Source organism: Canis lupus, chromosome 19 (genome assembly GCF_048164855.1).
Source record: "Canis lupus baileyi chromosome 19, mCanLup2.hap1, whole genome shotgun sequence".
In the NCBI taxonomy this organism is placed as follows: Eukaryota; Metazoa; Chordata; class Mammalia; order Carnivora; family Canidae; genus Canis; species Canis lupus.
The window spans coordinates 39,242,635-39,264,687 of NC_132856.1; the positions used below are offsets into that span (position 1 = coordinate 39,242,635).

General features: G+C 52.3%; 1 protein-coding gene and 1 long non-coding RNA gene across 13 annotated transcripts in view; one reads left to right on the forward strand and one right to left on the reverse strand.

The window, feature by feature from the left end:
• POC1A (POC1 centriolar protein A) overlaps positions 1–22,053 on the forward strand; it is a 67,213-nt gene that overhangs the window by 10,285 nt on the left and 34,875 nt on the right. For 8 of the 12 annotated variants that reach the window (XR_012011964.1, XM_072786001.1, XM_072785998.1 and 5 more), the window contains 4 exons: positions 4,295–4,428; positions 12,720–12,788; positions 15,074–15,169; positions 15,272–15,301. Coding sequence is in view for 11 of the 12 variants with exons in the window: in XM_072786001.1 (XP_072642102.1) it covers positions 4,295–4,428; positions 12,720–12,788; positions 15,074–15,169; positions 15,272–15,301 (329 nt within the window). In the remaining variant the exon portion in view is untranslated. The remainder of the gene's footprint in view (positions 1–4,294; positions 4,429–12,719; positions 12,789–15,073; positions 15,170–15,271; positions 15,302–22,053) is intronic. The other 4 variants (XM_072785997.1, XM_072786002.1, XM_072786003.1 and 1 more) reach the window with 1 other exon arrangement.
• Positions 10,846–12,542, reverse strand: LOC140610208 (uncharacterized). The gene is made up of 3 exons (XR_012011965.1): positions 12,393–12,542; positions 11,725–11,940; positions 10,846–11,571 (listed from the first exon to the last, which is right to left on the reverse strand). It is a non-coding gene; the product is annotated as an uncharacterized lncRNA (long non-coding RNA).

Consider the following 22,053-nt stretch of genomic DNA (forward strand, 5'->3'; position numbering starts at 1 on the left):
AGGCTCCATATGCTCTGAGCCCACAGTAAGGCTGTTCACACATCTGAGCAGCAACCCCCATCCGGAACCCATAATGTGGTTTGCAGCTTACAGGCACGTGCAGGTCCGCTATCTAGAGAGGGGCCCAGGTGGATAGCAGGGCAGCGTTACTCCCCATTTCACAGATGGGGAATTTGAGGCTTGCCCATGGCTACATGGCTGAGAGGCTGGGAATCTGAGTCTCCAACTGAAGGCCTCCGAGTGTGGTGTTCTGTCCTCCACCCCATGCTTGGTTCCTTACACCATGTTGATTCTAGTCATTTATTTCCTGAGGCCCCTGGAAGGGCTTGGCTCAGCCCTTTCCAGAAATTCTAGTTAGAACTCAAGAGTCCCAGGTTCTCTGTCCACTGGTTCTTAACACACTCCTCCGCCCTACCCCAGATATGGTCAGGGAGGGTGGTTCTTTTTAAGGATTTTATTTATTTGAGAGAACGAGCATGCACACACACATGAGTTGGGAAGAGGGACAGAGGAAGAGGGACAAGCAGACTTCCAGGGAGCCAGGCTTGGGGCTTGATCCCAGGATCCTGGGATTATGACCTGAACTGAAGACAGATGCTTAACAAACTGAGCCACCCAGGCACCCCAGTCATGGATGATTTTAAGGCAGCTGTGCAGTCTGTGGGATGGACCTGCTTGATGTTTTGAGACCAAAAGGTTTGGTCAGGAGGCAGTGTACTCTCCCACCTGATCTGGCCAACTCATTGGCTCTTTCCCGCCATCCCTAAGTGGCATTTATGTGACGTTCACAAAGAGGAGCGTTTTGAGCATCCTTCCCTGCTGCTATCAGAGCACCTTCATGTATGAACCCATAGTCCCTCATAAACCCAAAGTCACTGGTAATGCCAGTTGCATGTTATGAAGAGTCACCCTAGGTGAAGTGAGCTAAGCCCTTTGTGTTGAGGGTGGGGTGGGGCTTGGCCTCGTGTGACTGCCTTAGAAAGGCACCTCCTATGTGGGTACCTGGGGGTTCTCTGGGCCCCTTGGTCAGTTTGGAGCCCGCTGGGCAATGGGCTAGGTTTGCTGAAGGCTTGTACCTACAGACCTCTGTGGGGCAGAGCAGATCGTGGGTACCTAGGACTCTCCTTAAGCCACATGCTGCCCACAAGCTATGGCCAGTTCCCAGTGCTTAGGGGCAGGGTCTGCAGTGGCCTCAGTCCCAACCTCTCTGGGCTCCTGGTGACTTGTAGAATCTTGAGAGTGTATCTCTGACCTTGAGCTGGAGTCTCTTCTCTGGGGAATAAGAGCCAGGAGCCCACAGCTGTGCCCGAATGGCACTCTGCCATCAATTGACACCATTAACTGCCATGGAAGCAAGAAGAGGGCCTGCAGCTTTGGGCTTGATGAAAAGTGGATTGTTTCTGGACAGTCACTGCTTAGGTCTTTATGGCTGGAGCCTCCCTGGGGGGCTGTCATGCAGGGATGATTCTTAGGATGAGGTCTCCCTAGAACGTGTTTTCCCACCTCTGTAGAGCTAGAGAGGCTGCTCCAGGCTGGTGGGGCCGGTGGGTGAGGCAGGAGAATGAGTAGGGAAAGGTAATAGGTCCTGGTGTCTAGTACATCCTCATCCCCCAAGCTGAGTCCTCTTCTGGAGTAAATGGTTCCAGATGTTTCCACCCTAGCTAGGAGGCCTTTGATATTTCTGCCATTTATAGTGGAGCAGGGCTTTTGATGCCTTTCCTCTGTGGGGAGATTCCCTCCTGGGGTAGACTCGCCTAGGTGGGAGGTCCTGGTGTAGTGTCCGCATCCTGACTCTGCCACCCTGCTGGTGCCGGGAAGCCCTGGGCCCTGAGCTCGCCCTCCCGTGACCCACCCTCCTGCCCTGACTGCTCCTCTGCCAGCTTTGTCTCAGGTGGGGTGGGGTGGCGTTCATTCCAGTACCGGCTGCCAAGGGCTGCAGAAACAAGAATAGAGCACCCTTCTCCAGCTCAGGGAGGGGAGATGTGCCAGGAGCAGCATTTGAAGAGGTCCAGAGGGAGATGGGGCATGGGGAGGTAGACACAGGGCAGGCTGCCTCTCAGCTGTCTTGCCTTGGGGCTGAGAGGTCGAGGATGGCGGGGCTCCCCTGGGGAGAATCTCACAGGGTTTGGGCCCAGCTCCCACCCCACTTCACTGCCAGTGTGAACCAGCAATCTGGAGAGAATAGCTGGCCCCTCGGGAGCGCCAGGGCGCTAGCTCTTTGCCTGTAGATTCATGACCTACAGTGCTGGCAGGAGAATGCTGAGCCAGACTGGGCTCCCACCTCCCTGGACATGACTCACTCTTCTTAGGAGGGGGAAGGATTCACTTTTTATCATTCACCCAGTTGTGTAATCACAGTGACTGTATTCTGATGGTTAAAAAAAAAATCTGGAAGTATGCAGAGTAAAAATTAGAAGTGTGCGTATTCCTATCCTCCCCAGAGGATGCTGTAGAAGGTCTCTATCTGGAGCTCTGTCCACTCTGTGCGTGTGTGTGCGCACGCGCATGCTCTTCCACTTGTGGAATTAATTACTTTATTAATTTTAAGTAAATAAATTAATTAAATATATTATTAATAACCACTCTGTGTTATTAATGTTCTTTCTGCTACTGCTTGTGGCTGGTGCTTGTTCAGTTCCTGAGGGGGTCAGCTGGGGCTGTGTTCTTTTGCTTTCCATGCCCAGATCTTGGTAAACACTGAGGATGCTGACCTCCCTCCCACCACAGCCTGGAGTATGGGAAGTGTGTTGGGCTGTGAGGCTCTGTGGAGACCCCGTGAGCCCTCTGTAGGTTGGCTCCTGGAGTTCTAGTACTTGGAGAGTATTCACACATAAATATTGGGTTATGTAAAGCCCAGGCTGTCTCCCCTGTGTGCTTGGGAACATGTACCCACACTCCCCAGGCATATTGGCACATCAGCTGGGCTGGTGTCTGAGGGGCTCACTGTCCCCCTGTGGGCTCTGCTGAAGGCTGGCTTGTGGTGGATGTGTTTACTGGCTTAGCAATGGTTCTTGCAGCTAGGATGAGGGGTTGGTTTTAGAATTTGTCTTTCTGTTTGTAGCACTTCTGACTTGGCGAGCCATGGTTATCTCATGGAGTCCTGGAGTCCTCCACCCAGCCTGTGGTAGGGGGGATGAAGGCACCAAGGTCTTCTTTAGCAGCTGCTTTAAGAAGCTGCGATGTAGCTTGTCCTCATATTATCCCTATGTAGCCTGCCTGGGTCCACCTCACCCATTCACCAACCACTTTCTGAACCCTGCACAGTGTCAGGACTGAGCCATGAGGAGAAGACCCAACATGGCCCCATGTGCCTGATAGCACATTGTCTTGTGGGGATCCTGGCCATGAATCAAATAGATACACATAAACATTATACACTGTGGTGAATAATGCACCCACCGGAGACTCATGGTGCTTCAGGAGGACAGTTCGAGGGGGTGGCCTCAGTGAGGTCAGGAGGCTTCCCTGAGGAGGTGACCGAGTGGTGAGGTTCAGGGTCAGGGGAAGAAGTCTCCCAGGTCCATGCAGAATAGCTGGGCTGCTGACAGGGTAGGGGTGGCTGGATCTTGCAGAGTAAGGGACACCAGGATGTACGGTGGGGCTTAGGCCAGGCCACTGGGGAAAAGAAAGTCACGGCTGAGGTTGAGCTGTTGAGAGGGTAACGTGGTGGGATCTGGAAGCTCTGTTGTGACACCTGTGGGCTCCCTCTGTACAGAGGCCTCATAAGCAAGATTCCTCCCTATAGCGCCCCTAAGAGCAGGAGAAGCTGGCACAAAGAGTTAGGATGCTTGTTCAAGGTCCTCAGGTGAGGGAGAGTAGGGAGGCTGGGATTGGAACCCAGGCCTGACTGGCTCCTGAAAGTGTCTTACCGTCTGCCCGCCTGCCCCACTCACAGACTCTCATGGGCAGGGGCATTGTACCGGCACCTTAGGGATTGTCTTCCATCTGGTTTCCCCTAAGTAGCAGTATGACAGACAGATTGTGCGTTATGTTTGAGTACTCCATTCTGCTCCAGCTTGATTGCTCCGTGTGGTGGGAGAGGTAGAGGAATCGCCTGATCCCTCTGGCCTTGTCACATGGGCTCCCGCCTGCCTTTGTCTCCTGCTGCCTGTCCTCAGCTCTGGATGAATCTGTTCCTGTACTTTGGTTGTGGGGCTCCCCGTAGCTCATTGGAGCTATGGCCACCCTGGCCCAGCCTTGTGCTGAGCTTCAGTTGGCCCTAATTGCCCGTCTTCAGGCTTCAGCTGCATCCCCAGGCCTCCCAGCCAATGTCTGACTGATGTCCCTCCCCTAGTGCACAGCGCAGCAGTGAATGCCCTCTCCTTCCACCCATCTGGAAACTACCTGCTCACGGCCTCCAGCGACTCGACCCTGAAGATCCTGGACCTCATGGAGGGCCGGCTGCTCTACACGCTCCATGGGCATCAGGTGAGGGCATCAGCCTGGTGCTGTGTGGTGTGGAGGGAGGAGAAGGTGCTGTCTGGAGGCCTCTACAGGGCTGGGGTTCAGCTGAGACGGCCCTTCCTTTGGAGCCTGCTGGAGACGGTTTCTGTGGTCTCCTCACAGCCTGGGCAATGGAGTGAGATGCAGAAACAGTTTTGTCCCTCCCAAGACCTATGACCTCTAACAGAGTGCTGGGTCTGGTACAGAAGCTGAGAAGGGAGTGTGGGTGTTAACTTGGGGTCGGGTGGGAGGGGACGCATGGGAACGTGGTTGGCACACTTCTCCTAGGGGTCTCTTGGTCCAGCAGTTGAGGAGAACCCTGGAACCCATGCCTTGAATTGGGGTCCCTTGGGGGTTTTGCAGACATCAGTGCCTTTAGAGCTAGAAACTGCAGGTGCTAAGGGGGACATCTTCCTGTGTGTGTGTGTGTGTTTGCAAATTCCTGGAATTGAATCAAGGGAGTAGAGGCCTTCTCTCCGATTTTTGCCAATGCAGCTGGTGGCCTGGATTCCCTGGGTGGGCGGTGACCAGGCACCAGCCCCTATGGGCAGGCCATAGTGAGGTGAGCTGCTCGCAGCGCTCCCTAGCAGCTGGCCTGGGTGCTGGCCTCTCCTACCCACCCCACCCCCCATCAGGAAGTGTGCCTAAGTAGAGCAGTCATTGGAAGGTCTCTTGTCGGGACATCATTGTCACAGCCAAGTGGGGCAGAGGGTGCAGAGACCAGAGCTTCCAGTTCATCCCCTTCTCCACCTGCGAGCGGGAGGGTGGCAGGGTGGAGTGGGGATGGACTCTTGAGGGCTGAGTGAGGCGCTGCAGTGCTCATGAATCTTGGGCTGGCAGCAAGGTGTGAGGTGTCTAGCTAGGGCTCTGGATTCCACTGCCATCTGAGTTGGGCCCATAGGGGTCATTGGTCATGGCTTGGGTGGGAGCATGGGCCTTTTCTTCTGCCTTCTTGGGACCTCTGCCCATGGTGATTGCTTGCCCTCCATGTCATGAGTCTGGAGTGCAGGACCTGTGGTCTCCTCCATACAGCAGCTAGTACATCTAGGTGTAACATTTGGCCTCTGGGCTGGGTGATTGCTGCTCTTGTTGCAGACTGTTGGGGAGCCACTTTTGTTAGTCCTTTTGGCATGTTCATTGTTCAGATTCACGTGTAACCAGTTTGGGATCTTATAACCAGGAGAGCATTTGAAAACTACATGAATGGTGCTATTTCCCCTGCTCCCCACAGAAAGAATAAGTGATATCCAGAAATATTATGCGAATAGATGCATGCCAAATGATCACCCAGGGTTTTGTGTGTGTGTGTGTGTGTGTGTGTGTGTGTGTGTGTGTGTGTTCTTTAAACTGCTGACTCACCTCTTAGCCTGATAACCCTTCATTATGGTGTATAAAATGCCCGTCCAAGTTCGGACCCAGCATCGAGCGCATAAAGGAAACCTGTTGACATTGTTCTCCTGGAGATGTGAGACAGGAACCAAGTGAAACACGCATAGCTGCTTTTCTGCCATTGAACCTGAAAGTGTGGGAACGAAGCTGAGGGACAGCTGGCAGTTCGTCCAGCCCCATGCAGCAAGCAGATGTGTCGTCCTCGTGGGCTTCCCGCTTGTGAGGTCCATTCCCTGGCCCATCTATCCAGGAAGGTGCTCACCTGGGCTTTCTGGTGACCCGAGCACTCGTGTCCTGTTCCAGGAGGTGTTTAAGTGCCCCATCAGGCCCAGGTGCCCCAGCCACTTCCTGAAGTGTGTGACTGAGCAGCCCCAGGGCTCTGGAGTGGATCGTTGGTGCCCAGAGGTTCTGTCCCACACACAAGGATGGCTGACTTGAAAGTACTTTTGATCCTGGTGCAACTGAGACCCAGGGAGTGCTGTGGAATGGTAGGGGTCCCACGCAGCTTAGGGTGGCAGAGCTGGGACAGGTATTCAAGCCTCTGCAGTTTCCACCCTACTTGCTGGTCTTGATGGACGGTTTTTGAGATGTTGAGTTGTGATTACACTCTTGGTTTTAGATCACTGGTCTGTGTAGGAGGCTAGAAGGCCTTGTGGCTGCCTGTGTTCTCCACTTGCTGCTACATGACTTCATTCTGGTCCAGCAGGAGGGAACCCCGTGAAACTTCAGTCTGGACTTGGAGGCCCTCTCTGGGACAGTCCCCAGGCAGGAGAGGGAAGAGCTGTAGGAGGGAAGGCTACTGAGTTTTTCTGCCAAGTGGAGCACACCCCCACATGCTTCTAGTTCCATACCTGTGAGAAGGGACAGTGCAGGCTCAGGGACAGGCCAGCCACAGGGAGCTAATGCTGGGGTGAGACAGTCCTTGGCCAGGAGGGGGCTTTCAGTGTGTGCTAGGGAGTCTCTCTGTCCCACATAAGGAAGGGCCTGAGCCAACCCCTCTGTAGGAACAGTGATGGGAGGTCAGGGTGAGAAGAAGGGTCAGGGGAGGCAGTGTTGTTGGGCCGAGACTCTTATCTGGGTTGAGGCTAGAAATCTCATATGCTATTTAGTGGCTATTTAGTGGTCTCCTAAAGGCACAGGGGCACCAGGATGGAGGCATTTGCCAAGTGCCAAAGCTAAGATCAAGATCACCCAATGTAGTTCGAGTCTCCTGTATTGTGTTGAGAGCAGCTTATCAGCCCAGGAATCTGACCATAGCAGCAGTTTGGTGGTTCTCTAGCATGTGATTGGACAAACAGAAGCCACGGTTTCTGAACATAACCCAAGCAAATATGGACACCTGTGCCAAGGCAGGTGGTGGTGGGACAGGCTGAGGAGCCTGTTGGGGCTGAGAGGTAGGGTAGCCCTCTACCTCCAGCCGATCTGCCCACCCCAGGTGGAAAGTGGACAGAGTAGGGAGGGCACTGCCAGCCTGGATGTGGCACATTGCCCTCCTTCCTTTGCCTTCACCCCTGGGAACACCAGAACAGTTTCTCTCTCAGTGACTTGAGCTGGTAAAGAGCCTGTACCAGGCACCTTTGCCAGCTTCTTTGACTGAGGCCAAGTGCCAGGATGCATTGAGTTGGGGGAGGGTTCATACAGCCTTGTCTGGTAGGTGATGGTGCCTAGCTCTTTAAGGAGACACCCAAATATTTCCAGGAACAGAGAGCTTGTTCCCACTTATTTCTGGTTTGGAAAAGCCACGGGTACTCTCCCACCTAGTTCAGCCAAAAAATCTAAGCTTTAGGAGGCTGCATTCTGGAAGAAGGGCCTTAGATGTCAAGGTCAGGCCATCCCAACTTTGCCTCTTACCCTGGATATTGGGCAGGACCTTGACTTTGCTGAAGATTTTCTCATTTGTGAGAACTCCTATATCTGCCTTATAAACGGAGAGCATGTGTCTGCATTCCCCAGCACCAGGCATGGTAGTTCCTCACATGTGTTGGTCCTTTCCCACTTCAGCTCTTGGGAAAGATCCCTGCTGCTCTAGATTAGAGCTCTTGAAAAGGCCATTGAAGGTCAGCTAGGTGGTTCAGTTGGTTAAGCATCTGCCTTTGGCTCAGGTCATTGTCTCATGGTCCTGGGATCGAGTCCCTCCACAGCAGGGAGTCCATTTCTCTCTCTGTCCCTCCCGGCTGCCTCTCTCTTTCTCACTCTCTGTCTGAAATAAATAAAATATTTTAAAATAAAAAGTAAACAAAAGACCATTGAACATTTCTGTTAAGGGCATGGTCTTGGCACCCTGGGTGGGCAGTCAGTCTTTGGTAAGGTCTCTAATTGTTCCACCCCCTTTGATGGGCACAGGGCTATAGTCATCAGCCCCTCCCTGTTCTGGGCTAGGGAGTGCCTGTTTCCCTTCCTTCCGTCACCCACGGAGTCTTTCAAGGGTTTATCTAGCTTTTTGTTTTGTTCAGGCTTGTCCTCATCTCCCCCAGAGCATCCTCTTGCTTTGGTTTCTCTTTAACCATACAGCTTGGGAAATCTGTCCCTGCCGTGACTCTGCCTGAATGCATTTGTCCCCACCAATTGCTCTGAGTAGGTGTGGCTGCTGCCTCAGTCTCCAGGCCTGTTTTCAGTGCCCTTGACTAGTCCTGCCCATTGGCCATCTTTTCTAGGGCCTGGTTCCTGGAGGACTTGCCAGATATCTTGGCAGTGGGCTAGCACGGGTACCATTGCCCTCTCTGAGGCTCTGGAAGGTCTTGCTCTGCGGATCAGCCACAGTGACAGTTAAGCAGAAGGAAAAGGAGTCCTTCCTTCTTGCAGGATCCAATAGACTTAGCGGTGTCAGGGTATACAGGGACCTCATCCTCTCCCACCCCTCACTTTGCAGCAGGGAAGAACAAGAGAAGGAAGAGCTTTCCTACCAAGTACAGCTGTTGTTTGAAGCCTTGTGCCCTGAGTGAGGCCACCATAGCTCTGTGTGGCAAGTGTGGGGGCAGTGTGCTCAAAATAAAGATTTATTTTTCTGTATTTTCTGAAACATAATCTTGAGCCATGCTCATTTGGTTTAAGTCCCCAGAGCTATTTGGGAGAGGATGGTGGGCGGGATGTGGGTGGGAGTTAAATCTGGTGTTTATGGCTATGCAGTTGGTGTTCGTGTTGCTGTGGAGTGACTGAGCTGCACGGGGGCCACCGGACATGTGGTTCCATACACCCTGCCTGGCTCATGGTGAAGGTGAGCAGCCATCAAGGGCCTAGAACCCCAGCCAGGGCTGCTGTTTGTACCTCTTTGTTTTTTCCAGTGCTCTGCGGCCCTTGTATAGTCATTTCATTTTGGAGAATCACATTTATGCCTGGGAGGCTCAGACCTTGCTTGGGTGGTTAAGCACCTCCTGGGAGAGGTGAGAGGACATCAAGAGGGAGAATATCTCATTTACTCCAATCAGTAAACCAATAAGTCAGCCTGGCCTTCTGTCCCCTGCCAGCAGCTCAGGGTTGAGGGTTGGGAGCAGGTGTCCTTGGCCAAGGTCAGGAGAGAGCCTCAGCATTCCTGGACACCAGCTCCTCCCAGAGGCTACTCTTTGTCCATGGGGTCACTACTCAGACATAAGAGCCAGCCATGGTGAGCGGGTGTAGGAGCCTCCCCAGTGTGGGGGTTTGTGGGAGAAGCAGCTTAGGGACATCAGAGACCACTGCTCCATAGCAGGGGCCTCTCAGGCCTCCATATCTTTTTTGGATGGTCATTCTTCTACCTCTGACTCAAGGCATGTGGGTGATATTCCCTATTTGCTTGCTGGAAGCCAGTGAAAAACATTTCAAAAGTCTGTGAGGTGGTGGTGGATGAGGTACCTGGCTGGGTCTTGGCCAGTATAGCTGTTGTGGGCACAGTGGTCAAAGTTTCAGTGTGTAGGGGCCTCAGGGAGTCAGGTGGAAAGGGGTAAGGAGAGCACAGGGGTCTGGACAAGTTGCAGGGGCTATGAAGGGAGAGTCACCAGTAGCTATGGAATCTGAACACCATGGGTTTCTCACCCCCCCCCCCTTTTTTAAACTTTCTTGATTGGTGCTTTGCCATGCAAAAACGAAGAAAGCAGACTGTGGGTCCCTTGATCTGGAGGTTGTCAAGGCAGAGACATTATGTGATGAAGTGACTGGGTATGGGTCCAGCCTAGCTCAAGGGCTATGTGTGGCTGGATCATGAGGGAGAGCAGGGTGGGAGGCCAGGCTGCATCCCGTGCTTGTGATGATCACACAGAATCGTCTTACCAAAGACTGGCCAGATCTGGAGAGGGAGAGAAGGATCCAGTTGAACTTGTGAGAGGTTCATGCCAGAAGATGTGACCTAGAGCCAGATGGGGACCAGATGTCAGGCAGGTGGGCACCTCTGGCAATCAGACTACACTGCTGCAGTCTCAGCCAAGAGCTTATAGTTACACTCAGGAGTCACTGCAAAGGCCCCTGCGTCTTGCCTGGGAGAAGAAACTTGATGACATCCCTACCCCAAGCCAGTGAACTAATGCATTGAGAGTGACTAATTAACTGAAAAGAATAAGCCACCTTGAAGGCAGTACATCTGAAAGAACGTGGATCCCATGTGATTGTTGTCAGTGATAATAGGGAACCTCCCCGGCTCCCCTGCCCCACCCCAAAGCCCCAGTGGTTTGGAAGCTAGAATGCACTCCTAAATAACTGCTGGTCTAGGACTCCTGGGTGGCTCAGTGGTTGAGTGTCTGCCTTTAGCTCAGGTTGTGATCCTGGAGTCCTGGGATCGAGTCCCACATTGGGCCCCCTGCAGGGAGCCTGCTTCTCCCTCTGTGTCTGTGCTTCTCTCTGTGTCTTTCAATAAATAAATAAAATCTTAAAAAACAAAAACAAAAACTGCTGAGCTAAAGAGAATGGCAATGGAAACTAAACGTCTGGAGGTGGCTGCCAGCGAGACTATCACATGTTGGAGACTTTGGGGATGTGTCTAAAGTAGTAATCTGAGGCAAATGTATAGACTTAAATAAGTTTATTTAAAACTAAAAAAGATGGGAAATAACTGAATTGAGAGCTGAATGCCAGAAGTTGCAGAAAGATCATGAAACAAGATGAGGCCCTTTGGAGCTTGCAGTGAGGAGCAGTGAACAGGCCAGTGGGACTGGAGCACCAGTGAGGTCGGTGGGGGCCGGGGCTGTATGAGCCCTGAAGGGGTGACATGATGGTTGTCAGTGGTGGAGAAGCCTAGTCTGTGTTCTATTCCCTGCTGGCTGTGGCCCGTGGCAGAACTGCTTTCATGGGCCACAGACGGACAGACGAGCCTTTGTGGAAGGTTGCTCTATCGGGAAACATCAAGGTACCTGGTACAGGAGCCGAGCAGCCCTCTGGGTAAATGGACACTACTGGGGAGGACTGTGGGCCTTTGCTGCCTTACTGCTTGTGTGTTGTTGGTGCCATCCTCAGGGTTTCTGGGCATTTGGACTCTAGGGATGGCTCTAGCACCTGCTTTCTGGTTCCAGTCCCCCATCGGGCTATGGGCTGCCCCAGCTGCCTTCTTCAGGAGCACTGCTACAGCTTGGCCTCCAGTATCTTGTCCCCAGTTTGCATCTGGTGGTTGAGTGACAGCAGGAAAGGAGACTGATGAGTATTTGTTTGGTTCTGTAGTTGCTGTGACTTCTTGGAGACCAGCTATTCCTCAATGAGCTCTGGGCAGGCAGCGAGCCTGGCTCTTTTGATGCTCCATGTCCTGATTTCTTTCTCTTTTCCCTCTTCCCTTGTTTTTTCCTCAAAATGAAAATAGTATTGTTTTAATATGAACATAGCAATGCCATATACTCATTGCTTAAGAATTCAGTTTGGGAAATTACAAGATTCCCAAGAATCAAGTAAAAGTCATCTGAAATTTCCTCCCTCCACCAACCCATAAGTTCTGTTCACCTTGTTAACCATTGGGGGTTGTCCACCTGGGAGAGTATCCAAGGGATGCTCCACCTGTCCCCTCTCCCCCTGCACTCAGCCCTGCGCTTGCAGCCTATGATGCCTTGCACCTGGCATTTTGCACTGATATCATTGACGTCGTTCCCAGTCATAAGGATGGATCTCCTTTGTCCTGTTGGGTGGCCCTGTGGGACTCCCGGCCTCCCTGATCCCCATCTGTGAGAAAAGGCAGGGAGAGGCACAGGGGGAGGAGGCTTTGTCTCTGATTTCTCAGGCCTTGGTCTCCCCTTGGGAACATGTCACCCGTAGGAGGGGTAAGCATGCATACCATTCTCTGAAGATTAAGTGGGTTAGTGCAGGTTAAGTATTAACTGGCCTTGTCCTTACTTTCTTCCTCACCAAGTGACACGCACACATTGGAGGGATGCGTCTTGTTTCTCCTCTGCCCAGGCACCTTTGATGATCCCCTACCCAGCCTCCTTCCTGCCCTGGTTCTGGCCTCTTGTGTAACCTGAAGTCCCTGACTGTGCCCTTCTGCTCATTCACTCTTCCTTGGGGCCACATGCGCTTCTCTGGTTGGCTGTGGGGTGGTGTGGGGGAGGAGCATGGTCTGGGCCAGGGGGACTGAGTTCTGGAGCCAGTGCTGGGCCTGGGATAAGTCAACGCACCTCTCTGACCTCCAGCTTGCCCTTGGGAGATGAGGACACGGGACAGTGATGTCAACCCAGCAGGGCTGTCAGTGTGCGCTGTCCTCAGCTTCCTCTTCTCTGGCCACCCATGACCCTGTGGCCTAGCCTTTGTGCCATCAGTGGCACTTGGGAGCAGAGGCCTCAGCAGTGGCACTCACAGCTGAGCTCCGCCCCTGCTGGAGGTTGAGTAGGCCCTGAGCCCTCTGTCCTGCAGCTGCTCTCACTCATGAGATTCTAGTTTTCTTCCTGGGTGTTTAGAATCTAGAGTGATCTTTGGTGTTTGTTCTTTTTCGTTTGTTCTGATAGGGTCCAGCCACCACTGTTGCCTTTTCAAGAACGGGGGAGTATTTTGCTTCTGGAGGTTCTGATGAACAAGTGAGTAACGAATGGTCTGAGGAATGTTGGCTGATACTTACCAGAAGAGAACAGGAGGCCAAGATGTCTTCAGGATGGGCCAGGTTTCACTGGCTTCCTTGGTGGCTTTCAGCAACCATGAAGGCTAGAACTTGGGGTGAGGTGCTCAGACCCAGGGTGCTCGTCTCCCCAGGACAAGTGTCCTATGGGAGCTGATCTCGTGGCACCCTCTTAAAACCCTTACTGCTTAAACCAGCATGGGTTGCCTGGAGCCTGAGCTCTCGTTGCCATGAAAAAGTTAATATGAAGATTTTTAGTGCTTCTTTTTCCTGATTATAAATGAGTAATTAGATAGTTAGTGGATACAGACTATAGCCTGGCAACTCAGGCAGTGTGGCAAATGCTTCATAACCTCATTTAATCCCCACAGCAGCTCTGGGGCCAGGCCCTCTGGTCTCTCCACTCTATAGACAAGACGACTGAGTCTCAGCAGATGACAGAGCTGAGGCTGCCCTGGAGACCCCACTGTGCCCTCTGCTGCCCTTTGCTTCCTGCTCCACTTGTGAGCTCTTTGATGGGTCAGGTTTTCAAACCACTGGGCTGCAGGGAGAAAACATGCGTGAGAAGGTCCCGCCCCATTTTGTTACCCTTTGTGCTGAGGCTTTCTGCCTGTCAGCCCTGGTGCCTCCTGCCCAGAGTGTTCATACTCTTGATGCTGGGCCTCACATTTCTTGACTGGTCAGCCCAGAAAAGCCCCATTGGCCTACTGAGCCCCAGCCCCTGCCCCATGAACCAATTTTGGTTGATTTTCTGCCAGGAAAGCAGAATGTGGTTGGAGGCTCTTTTGGTACAACCTAGATAAGAGATGGTGGGCACCTTCCCAGCCCAGCACTGGTTCCTATGCTAACAACAAGGGAGGAGGAAGGCCCCAGGGACCATTGAGCTGGCCCCGAGTGTGGAGGCCTGGCTTGTTGCTTAAACAAGAGAAAGTAGTAAAGTCACACTATAAGTAGTCAGAAATGCACATGGTACAAAAGGCACCAGGTAGAAAGCAGGGCTTCTGCCCGCTCTGGCCCCTCCTCAGGCGGCCACTGCGAGCAGCTCTCCGGCTGTTTTCCTCAGGTCTGCTCTGAGAGCCTTTCTGGAGGGACCTGTGAATCTTCACGTTTATACTACTGTTCCACTCCCAGGAATTTATTCAGCAATGAGACGAGTGCAGTTACACGGGGCTCCACAAACAAGGGGTGCATGCTAATTCTGTTTGTAAATGGGAGGAGGAAGGAAGGCCTTAGTACCCATCAGGCAGGGAGCAGTAGACACTGGGCTGCTCTGGGAATGGTGAGCAGCCTCCCAAAGACCCAGGCTCGTGGCTGTGTCACAGCCAGGAAAGCATCCCAGGCACGTTGAGCTTTCATCTTATGTGGATCCGGGGCTTTTTCTGTGGCCTCAGTTGAGCACTGGCCATACTCCATAGTTCCTGTCATACTGATCATGACCCTGGCAGAGGGCAGCCATCCAGGGCTGACAGCCTCCAGCAGGAGCACTGTTGCACCCCAGCAGGGCTGTTTGCCAGTCTTTGGCCCGGGGAACTTCAGAACGTGAGGATCCTTCAGGTGGATCGTGAAATAATAGCTGGTTTGCCCATGGCTCCCTGGGTACCGGTGTCTGTGCCAAGATGTCTCCTGCAAGCCTCACGGCAGCCTTGTGAGATTGGAAAGTGGATCATCCCCTTTTCACAGATGAGGAACTTGAGGTGCAGAGGTCCCAGCCCACGAGTCCCTTACCTGGACCCACACAGTAAGAGGTGAATCCAGGACTTTAACCACCTTGGTCTGCTGTAACAGGCCAGGCCATTACCCCTGGAAACTTCTATTTTACTGGGGAGAGAGACAATAGATGAGGAAGAGAGACAAAGAAATTAAATAACTACTGAGTCTGATGCTATGAAAGAAATCAATAGAGGGCTATGATAATAATTAGTAGGAGACCAGGGAAGGGCTCTCAGAGAGGAGATGCTGTTGAAATGGATGTTTTAGCTTGGGGAGCCAGCTACACTTATGCTGGGACACTCCCGGAAGGGACCAGCAAGTACAAAGCATGCAGCGACTCCATCCTGATGGCTCATCCCGATCTTCTTGAGGCCTGTTTCAAGAGCCTGGGAGGTGGGCAGGTCCCAGAGTTGAGCTGGGGTGTCAGGTGGGGACTGTCCTGCAATTGGCCCAGAACTTTGGGGGATCACCTCTGGGTTCATTTTTTTTCATGAAGTAGGACTGATGTGATGTCTGTGTGCTTGTTGCTCTTGACAGGTGATGGTTTGGAAGAGTAACTTTGATGTTGTGGACTATAGGGAAGTCATAAAAGTGCACAGGCCTCCAGCCCCACTGGCCACCTCCGGGAATCTGGTAAGTGGTTCATCAGGCGAGTCCTGAGTCCTGAAACTCTGGTGGGTCATGGTGAACAGCAAATAATACTTTGGCACTTGTGGTACTTTGTTTCAAATCTAGAATGTACAAACAAGATGTGAAGACTGCTGGGTGAGTAGGCCATGTGCTGTTTGGTGGGGGTAGTGTTTCCATGGCACACGCGGCTATTGGTTGAGGAAAGGGAGGACCTGTCCCATGCTGAGCCTTGGGCCACAGGACCCAGTGGAGGGTTCCTAGAGGGCGTGGGGCCTGAGCCACAGCTGGGACGGATGGGAAAGGTCCAGCCCTGTTGCTCTCACTTCCTTTTTTTTTTTAAACCATGGAAAGGAAGTTCCTCAGCCACAAACCATTTTTAGTACCTTTGTCGGTAAAAGGGCATTTAGTGTTCCTGAATTAAAATAGTTAACAATATTTTTTAGGGAAAATTTGATAACTGCTATGATTAAATAAAGTTACATTCTGCTTCAGCTGAAATAAGCTTTAAAGCCACGGATGTGGAGCTATGGGGGTTTTAAGCCCCAGTAGCCGCAGGCTGTTTAAATTTCTCCCTCCTGGACCCTAGAGGCAGTGTAGCCTCTCCCACCCACGGAAACTGGCCTGAACAACAGGAAGCGGCTTACCCAAGGCCCCATGCAAGTCAAGGCTGGCCCAGAATAGAACCAGGAAGCCTCTGAGTCCATCCTGGGCTTTCTTTGGCTCCAGCAGAGGGATCCCCCACCCAGCCTGAGACACAACACCCACCCACATGCACACGCGCACACACACCCATCCTGTGTGTTGGGGCTACCTCTAGGAACATGCCGCATTGAGATTTAAAGCTTTCTCCCAAGGGTTGCCTTTGCCGGAAGCTTTTGTTCTCCCTCCACGTTTGCTGATGAGTAGCTGATTCCCAGCTTTTGGGTTTGGTGAGGATGACTGGGTTGCATGGTGATCTGCTTGCTGCTGTTTGGTCTTCTGCCTAGAAAAGCATTTTTCAAACTGGAGGACTGGGATTCTGTGGGGTGTGTGCCATCTCCCCTCCAGCTCCCTGTGTCCTGGGCGTTTACAGTGAGCTGAGCCCAGGCTGGGTGGGTAGAGTTACTACTCTCATTGTCAGATGAGATGCCTGGGGCTGAGTCACTTGCCTAGATGCCTGGACCTGGGGCCTCACCACGCTGGCCCCTCTGAGCAAGGGTGACTCAGCTCGAAACCACAGGCAGCAGAGGGCTACCTGGTAGCTCTCCCCCATCCCAGGAGAGGGCACTGCACCTGTCTCTTGGGAATGGTTAGCCCCAGCAAGGGGGGAATCCCATACTCCTCTTGGGGTTATTAAGCAAGCGGCTTGGACAAGCTGCCTCATGTCCTTCGGTCCTGCTCAGATAAGGGATATGGAGCACCCTTGCATCCCAGAGCTTCGGGTCCTGATAATCTAGCACGAAGGCATTCAGGGTGGGGGAAGCTAGCAGGACAGGGCAGGATTTGGCATGGGTGGGTGAATAGCTCCCCAGTTCTCAGGAAAGCCATTTGTTCCCATACTACCTTCAGGCCCACGGTGGAGCTGTAGTCACAGTTCCACTGGGCATCACCACATGGTACTCAAATAGGGGAAAGGATATGGGCTCTGGGGTCAGAGAACCAGGTCTGAGCCCAGGCTGTGTGCTCCCAGACAAAGCACCCACTCTTCCTACACCTCTGTATCTATGATGGGACCTGAGTACTCCCCTCGGCAGGCTCCGAGGACCCCAAGTGTGAACTCTGCTAAGCCACCCAGTGATTTGGCTTATTAGTCCTAAAGTTGTTCTATGTTTATGGCTTTTCCCTTATTTGTCACAAACCCCTTTGGGATGCTGAGGAGGTGTGTGGGCCCTCATCCAGATAATACTCCCGTGCCAAAGCATACACGCGATGTGGAATATACTTTTAGGGGCATCCTGATCTCAGGACTCCCTGGCCAAGAGGAGAGCTAAGGGTTTTTTGGTTTGTTTTGTTTTGTTTTATACATGTGACATAAAATTTCCTTTTTAAACCATTTTATGTGTACAGTTGAATGACATTAAGTACATTCACACAGTTGTACAACCATCACTGCTGTCATCTACAGAGATTTTTCATCTCCCCATGCCCAGGAGAGCCAGTTGGTCCTGCACTGCTCTGTGGTTAGGTTTGCCCCTGTGATGGGAAGGGAAGCTGATGAGTGTAGTCTCACCTTTCCTGCCCAAGGGCTTCCCTGGCACTGAGTTGGTGATGGATTCCGTGGCTGGCCAAAGTGTCTCAGCTCCTTAGCTGCTCTGCAGCCACTTGCCAGGAGCTGATGCGTCCAGTGAGAACCCTGCCCTTCCGGCTGTCCACATACTGTCCTTCTGATAACCCAGGAGTTCTCAGCCTTGGCACTGCTGATCCTTTGGGACAGATACATCTTAGTTGTGGGGGCTGGGCTAGGCATTGCAGGATGTTTAGCAGTATCCCTGGCTTCTACCTGCTAGCTGCCAGTAGCGTGTCCCCACCATTAGTTGTGACAACCAAAAATGTCTTCAGGCATTGCCACATGTCTCCTGGGGGACACAGTGGCCCCCAGTTGAGAGTCACTACACTGCCTGCCTCAGGAATGAGCCCAGAAAGGAAGCTAATATAGCAGGAGTATAGGAATGTGGGTGGGAACGGGGCTGTCTTTGTGGCAGGAGGAACATGGCCATGGACAGACACTGGGCTGCCCCAACTGTGATGACACTGGAGCTCATGCTCCTCAAATTGGACCAGATTTGGGCTCACCCCAGCAGCTGTGGCTCAGGTCGTTTTGGCCTATCAAACATTGGAATCTTACAGAGGTGATGGTAAATAATGAAAAATGACCTTTAGCAACTTGGTTTTCTTTACTTGTCCTTCCTGCCTATTGGCTTTCCTGGCTCTGAGATAGTAACTGGTGAGTGGTTTGGTGGCTGGCCAGGGTTTGGTGGCTGCTTGACTTGGCCCATGCCCCAGGAGCTCTTGCATCTTATGGCCCCCTCCCCATCTAGCTCTGTTTATACCCCAGACCTGGGGCCCTAAAGCTGCATGAGACCCACCTGGGTGTTTAGGGGTCTTAGGGAGCCACCAAGCCAGGTACTGTGTGCCTCACAGAGTATGGCGATCTAAAGCCAGAGGGCAGGCACACCGACAGAGCATGGCAAGGGCGGCCCTATGAGCACATGACGGCCCCTCTGCCCTGGAAAGCCCCCTGCCCAGGACCCCTGCTTGGACTGCAGTATTCAGCTCTAACTCTTGGAATGAAGGCCATCCTTGAGCTCACTCTGAACAGAGCTCTGTTCACTGCCAGAGCTATTTTCAACCTCTGGTTGAAATTCACAGCTTATTTTTAGGCACATTTCATGTTGAAAAGCACAAGCCATTTCCCAGCCCTTCAGAATGAGAATAATGGGTTCCATTTTCCCTCTATTCCTGGCTGAGTTGTGGAGGAGAGAGCTTAGGGCTGTGGCTGGGAGCTTTCTCTGCTTGGAAGGCTGCAGAGGAAGGACTCCAGCCTAATAGCCGGGCTGAGGGTGGCCAGGAAGTCCCACATTCTGCCCTGTGACACACTTAAAGGCTGGAGGAAGTTTGGGGCAGGGGGCTGCTTGCAGGTAGATGAGTGCCTACCGGGGGGGGGGGGGGGGGGGGGCAGGGAGTAGCGGGCGGGGAAGTATCCCCGTGAGCCATCTGCAGCAGGTGCTTGTGCTGCTGTGTTCAAGGGTCTAATGCTTACCTTTGTCCCATGCTGTTGCCCAGGGCTCTGTACTCAGCCACTCAGGTTCTAGCTCCTGCCTGCCCTTAGTGCTTTGGGGCCTGCCCATGAAGCATCAGGGCCGCTGTGTCTTGGCTGACCTTGGATTGGGCCCCTGTTCCCCAAGCCCAGCTCCTGTAGGACTAATTTCTACTGTAGCCGCAGAAGCCTTTTTCAAATCACTTTAATAACAGAGGTGCATTTGTTGCGATTTACTCTTGTTCTCGCCTTTCCTCCAAACACCCGAGAGCCCATCATGAAATGGCGAAGGAAGATTGTAGGGGGCAGGGTGGGAGGGGAAGAATGCAGGATTCCAGGTAATTCAGGAAAACTGAAAACCACTTCCTGAGTTCTCAGGGATGGCTGCCCTCCAGCTCAGACAGTGACCTTGAGTTCTGGGGCCCCTCAAACTCAAATGGGGAGATGCCAGGCCCTCCTTCATGAGATTTCATGAGGTGGTACATGCCAAGCAGGCACTTGGAACCGTGCCTGGCACATGGCAAGTGCTCACCAAGCTTTAGCTATTTTTAAAATGTTCCTCTTCCTCTGTCAGACTGAAAGCAGGATGAACCCCCTTCCCCGGGCGGGATGATTGTGTGTTTAAAACCTGCTGGGATGGGGGGAACAAGGCAGTGATTGGGGTGATTCTAACCAAGATAATTTTCCATGTTGACTCCTCTCTGCAGGTCTTTGTTAGATCCAGTGAGGGTTTTAGACCCTTGCAGGAATCAGTTATGCTTCCTGATGAGAGACCCAAGTCCTCTGTGTTCCTAAATGCAAAAGCAAATCCATGAGGTAGATGGAAACAGGCTTCTTTTCCTCTGCCACCCCCATGGCTCCTTAAAGCAAAGTGGTTGGGACCCCCTCAGTGCTAGAGCTGTCCGTGAGAGGAGGCTAGCTTAGCCAAGAATATCTGACCTGAGAGCTCAGCCTTCCCTGAGAATGGCCTCTTCCTTCTTCCTAGCTCCTCTGGTTCTAAGGATGAAGCCCTAGCCACCTCCTATACCTGTGCTTCCACTCCCACATTTCTGTTTTTGGGAGCCACATAGGGGTGCGCTTGACTTAGAGGTTCTTGGGCTCTGATTCCAGTCTTGGCACTGGCTTTTACCCCGTTTTGAGGATCTGAAGCTCCCAGGTTCTCACGCCAGGCACCTCACCTGAAGAGTCAGAGAGTTGAGGCAGGGGATGGGGTCCATTTCCACCTGCCATATGGATTTCCCTGTTTGGGAGCATAGATGATTGGAGTCTTGATAAGAACACAGATTTCTGGCTGGCATTTGCTTTCATTGGTGGGGAGAAATAATGGATTCAAGGGGAGCTTGGCAGATAGGGCATCGTAGGTGTTTACAATAGAAATAAGCCCCAGATTTTTGTGTCTTAGAAGGGAGCCTCTCATTTCTCCAACTGACCCTGATTCTGGCTCTGAATTTCCCAGGAACTATTAAAAGGGGCTCTTGTCAGCAGGTGAGTCAGAATAGGCCCAGGTACTTTATAGTCTTGGAAGAGGGTTGGTTTCATGGGGTTCAGACTCCTGACAGCCTTTAACGACTTGGTTGGCTTTTTTTTTTTTTTTTTGGCAATTTAAGAGCTGTACTGTCCCTGTTTGCTGGTCCCAGATGAAGCTGGAGCCTGGCCTGATGTGGCAAGTCTTGCCTATAACCTCAGGCACTTCATCTTGATTGTTTGTACTCTGATTTCTTCCCACCAGCCTACGGTACATCCTTTGGGTATTTTACCAGCTCACTATGTAAAAGATCATCCTGCAGGGGTGGGGGTAGGGTGGCCACAGTCGTCTTTGCTGACTCTGGGTGGCAGTGGCCCCCGGACAGGATGCTTCACTTCAAACTCAGGTTTCATTTTCCCCGCCTTTATCTGAGTGGAAGTCATGGAAAGTGCCCTGGGTTTCTTAGGTTCAGAGGGAAGACAGAGGAGAATAGAAATAAAGAAGATTCAATGTTACCAAACTACAATTTCTAAAGGAGGTTCCCGCTGGAGTCTGAGCATCCTTGGACAGTGGCTGGGGAGGGGGTGGTGGTGGTGAGTAACGTGGCTGTGCAGTCTAGGAGCACAAAGATTCCAATGCTTCCTGCCAAGGGGCACCCTGGGCATCAGGCTCTGACCTGTTGTGTCTGCTCCCGAGAAGCAGACCGAATCCTCTCTCCTTTTCCTTCCAGAGGCCACAACTGACTACTGAGAGGTGGGTCAGGGCTGCGACCAGGCACGTGTTAAATAATTACTATGTTTGCTGGTAGGGAGAAGTCACCTTTGGCAGTGTGCAGTGAGGAGACAAGCCTTTTACCATTTCACGGGGGTGGCAATAAGCCTCTTGCAGTGGCTCTCAAACCTTGGTGTATTTCAGAATCACCCTGAGAGCTTATTAAACACAGCTTGCCTCTTCTCCCAGAATGTCTGATTTGGAAAGGAATTTGCAATTTCTAGGTCGCGTCAATGGTCCAGGGACGCACTTTGAGAGTCACCATCTACTGGAAAATAGTCTAGCCAGTTGTGACCATGGCATCCTGGACAAGGATGTAGTGGGGAGAAGAGAGTCTCTGTCCATCTTGGGAAGTTTCTTTGACTCGTACAGACTACAGATTGGGAGAAGCATTTGAAGAATGGGGGTCCCTTTCAGCCCAATTTGGAAAATTATAGTCTACCTCTTTCCGGAAGAGGAAGAGTGGTATGGCTTTGGTTCTGATCTTCAGTCTAGTGTTAAAAAATAAATCCTTGTGCTTCCCTGTGGGTTCTTTGAACCTAGAGGCACCACTGGGCTCTGCTCACAACTAGGCAGGCCAATGTATGGTTTTGTTACCAGGCAGGATGCACTGGCAGGGAGAATGGTATGCAGGAGAGCCCTCCCTGGGCCTCTGCCACTGGTCTTCCTGTCTTGACTCCTATTCCATCTATTAATGCTGCTGCATCAGCCCAGTGACCTGCTCTTGAACCCCCATTCTGTGGGCCACCTGCCTCTTGCATTGTCCACCCTGCCCATGCCTCCTGCCCTGTGGATGTGGGTGCCTATGTCAGCTCCTGTTCTCCAGAGCCTGCTGGGCCTTTAGGGATACTGGAGGGTGAGAGTCTCTGGCCCCCGAGCTTAAAATGACCTGGGTACTTGCGGCTCAACATCTAA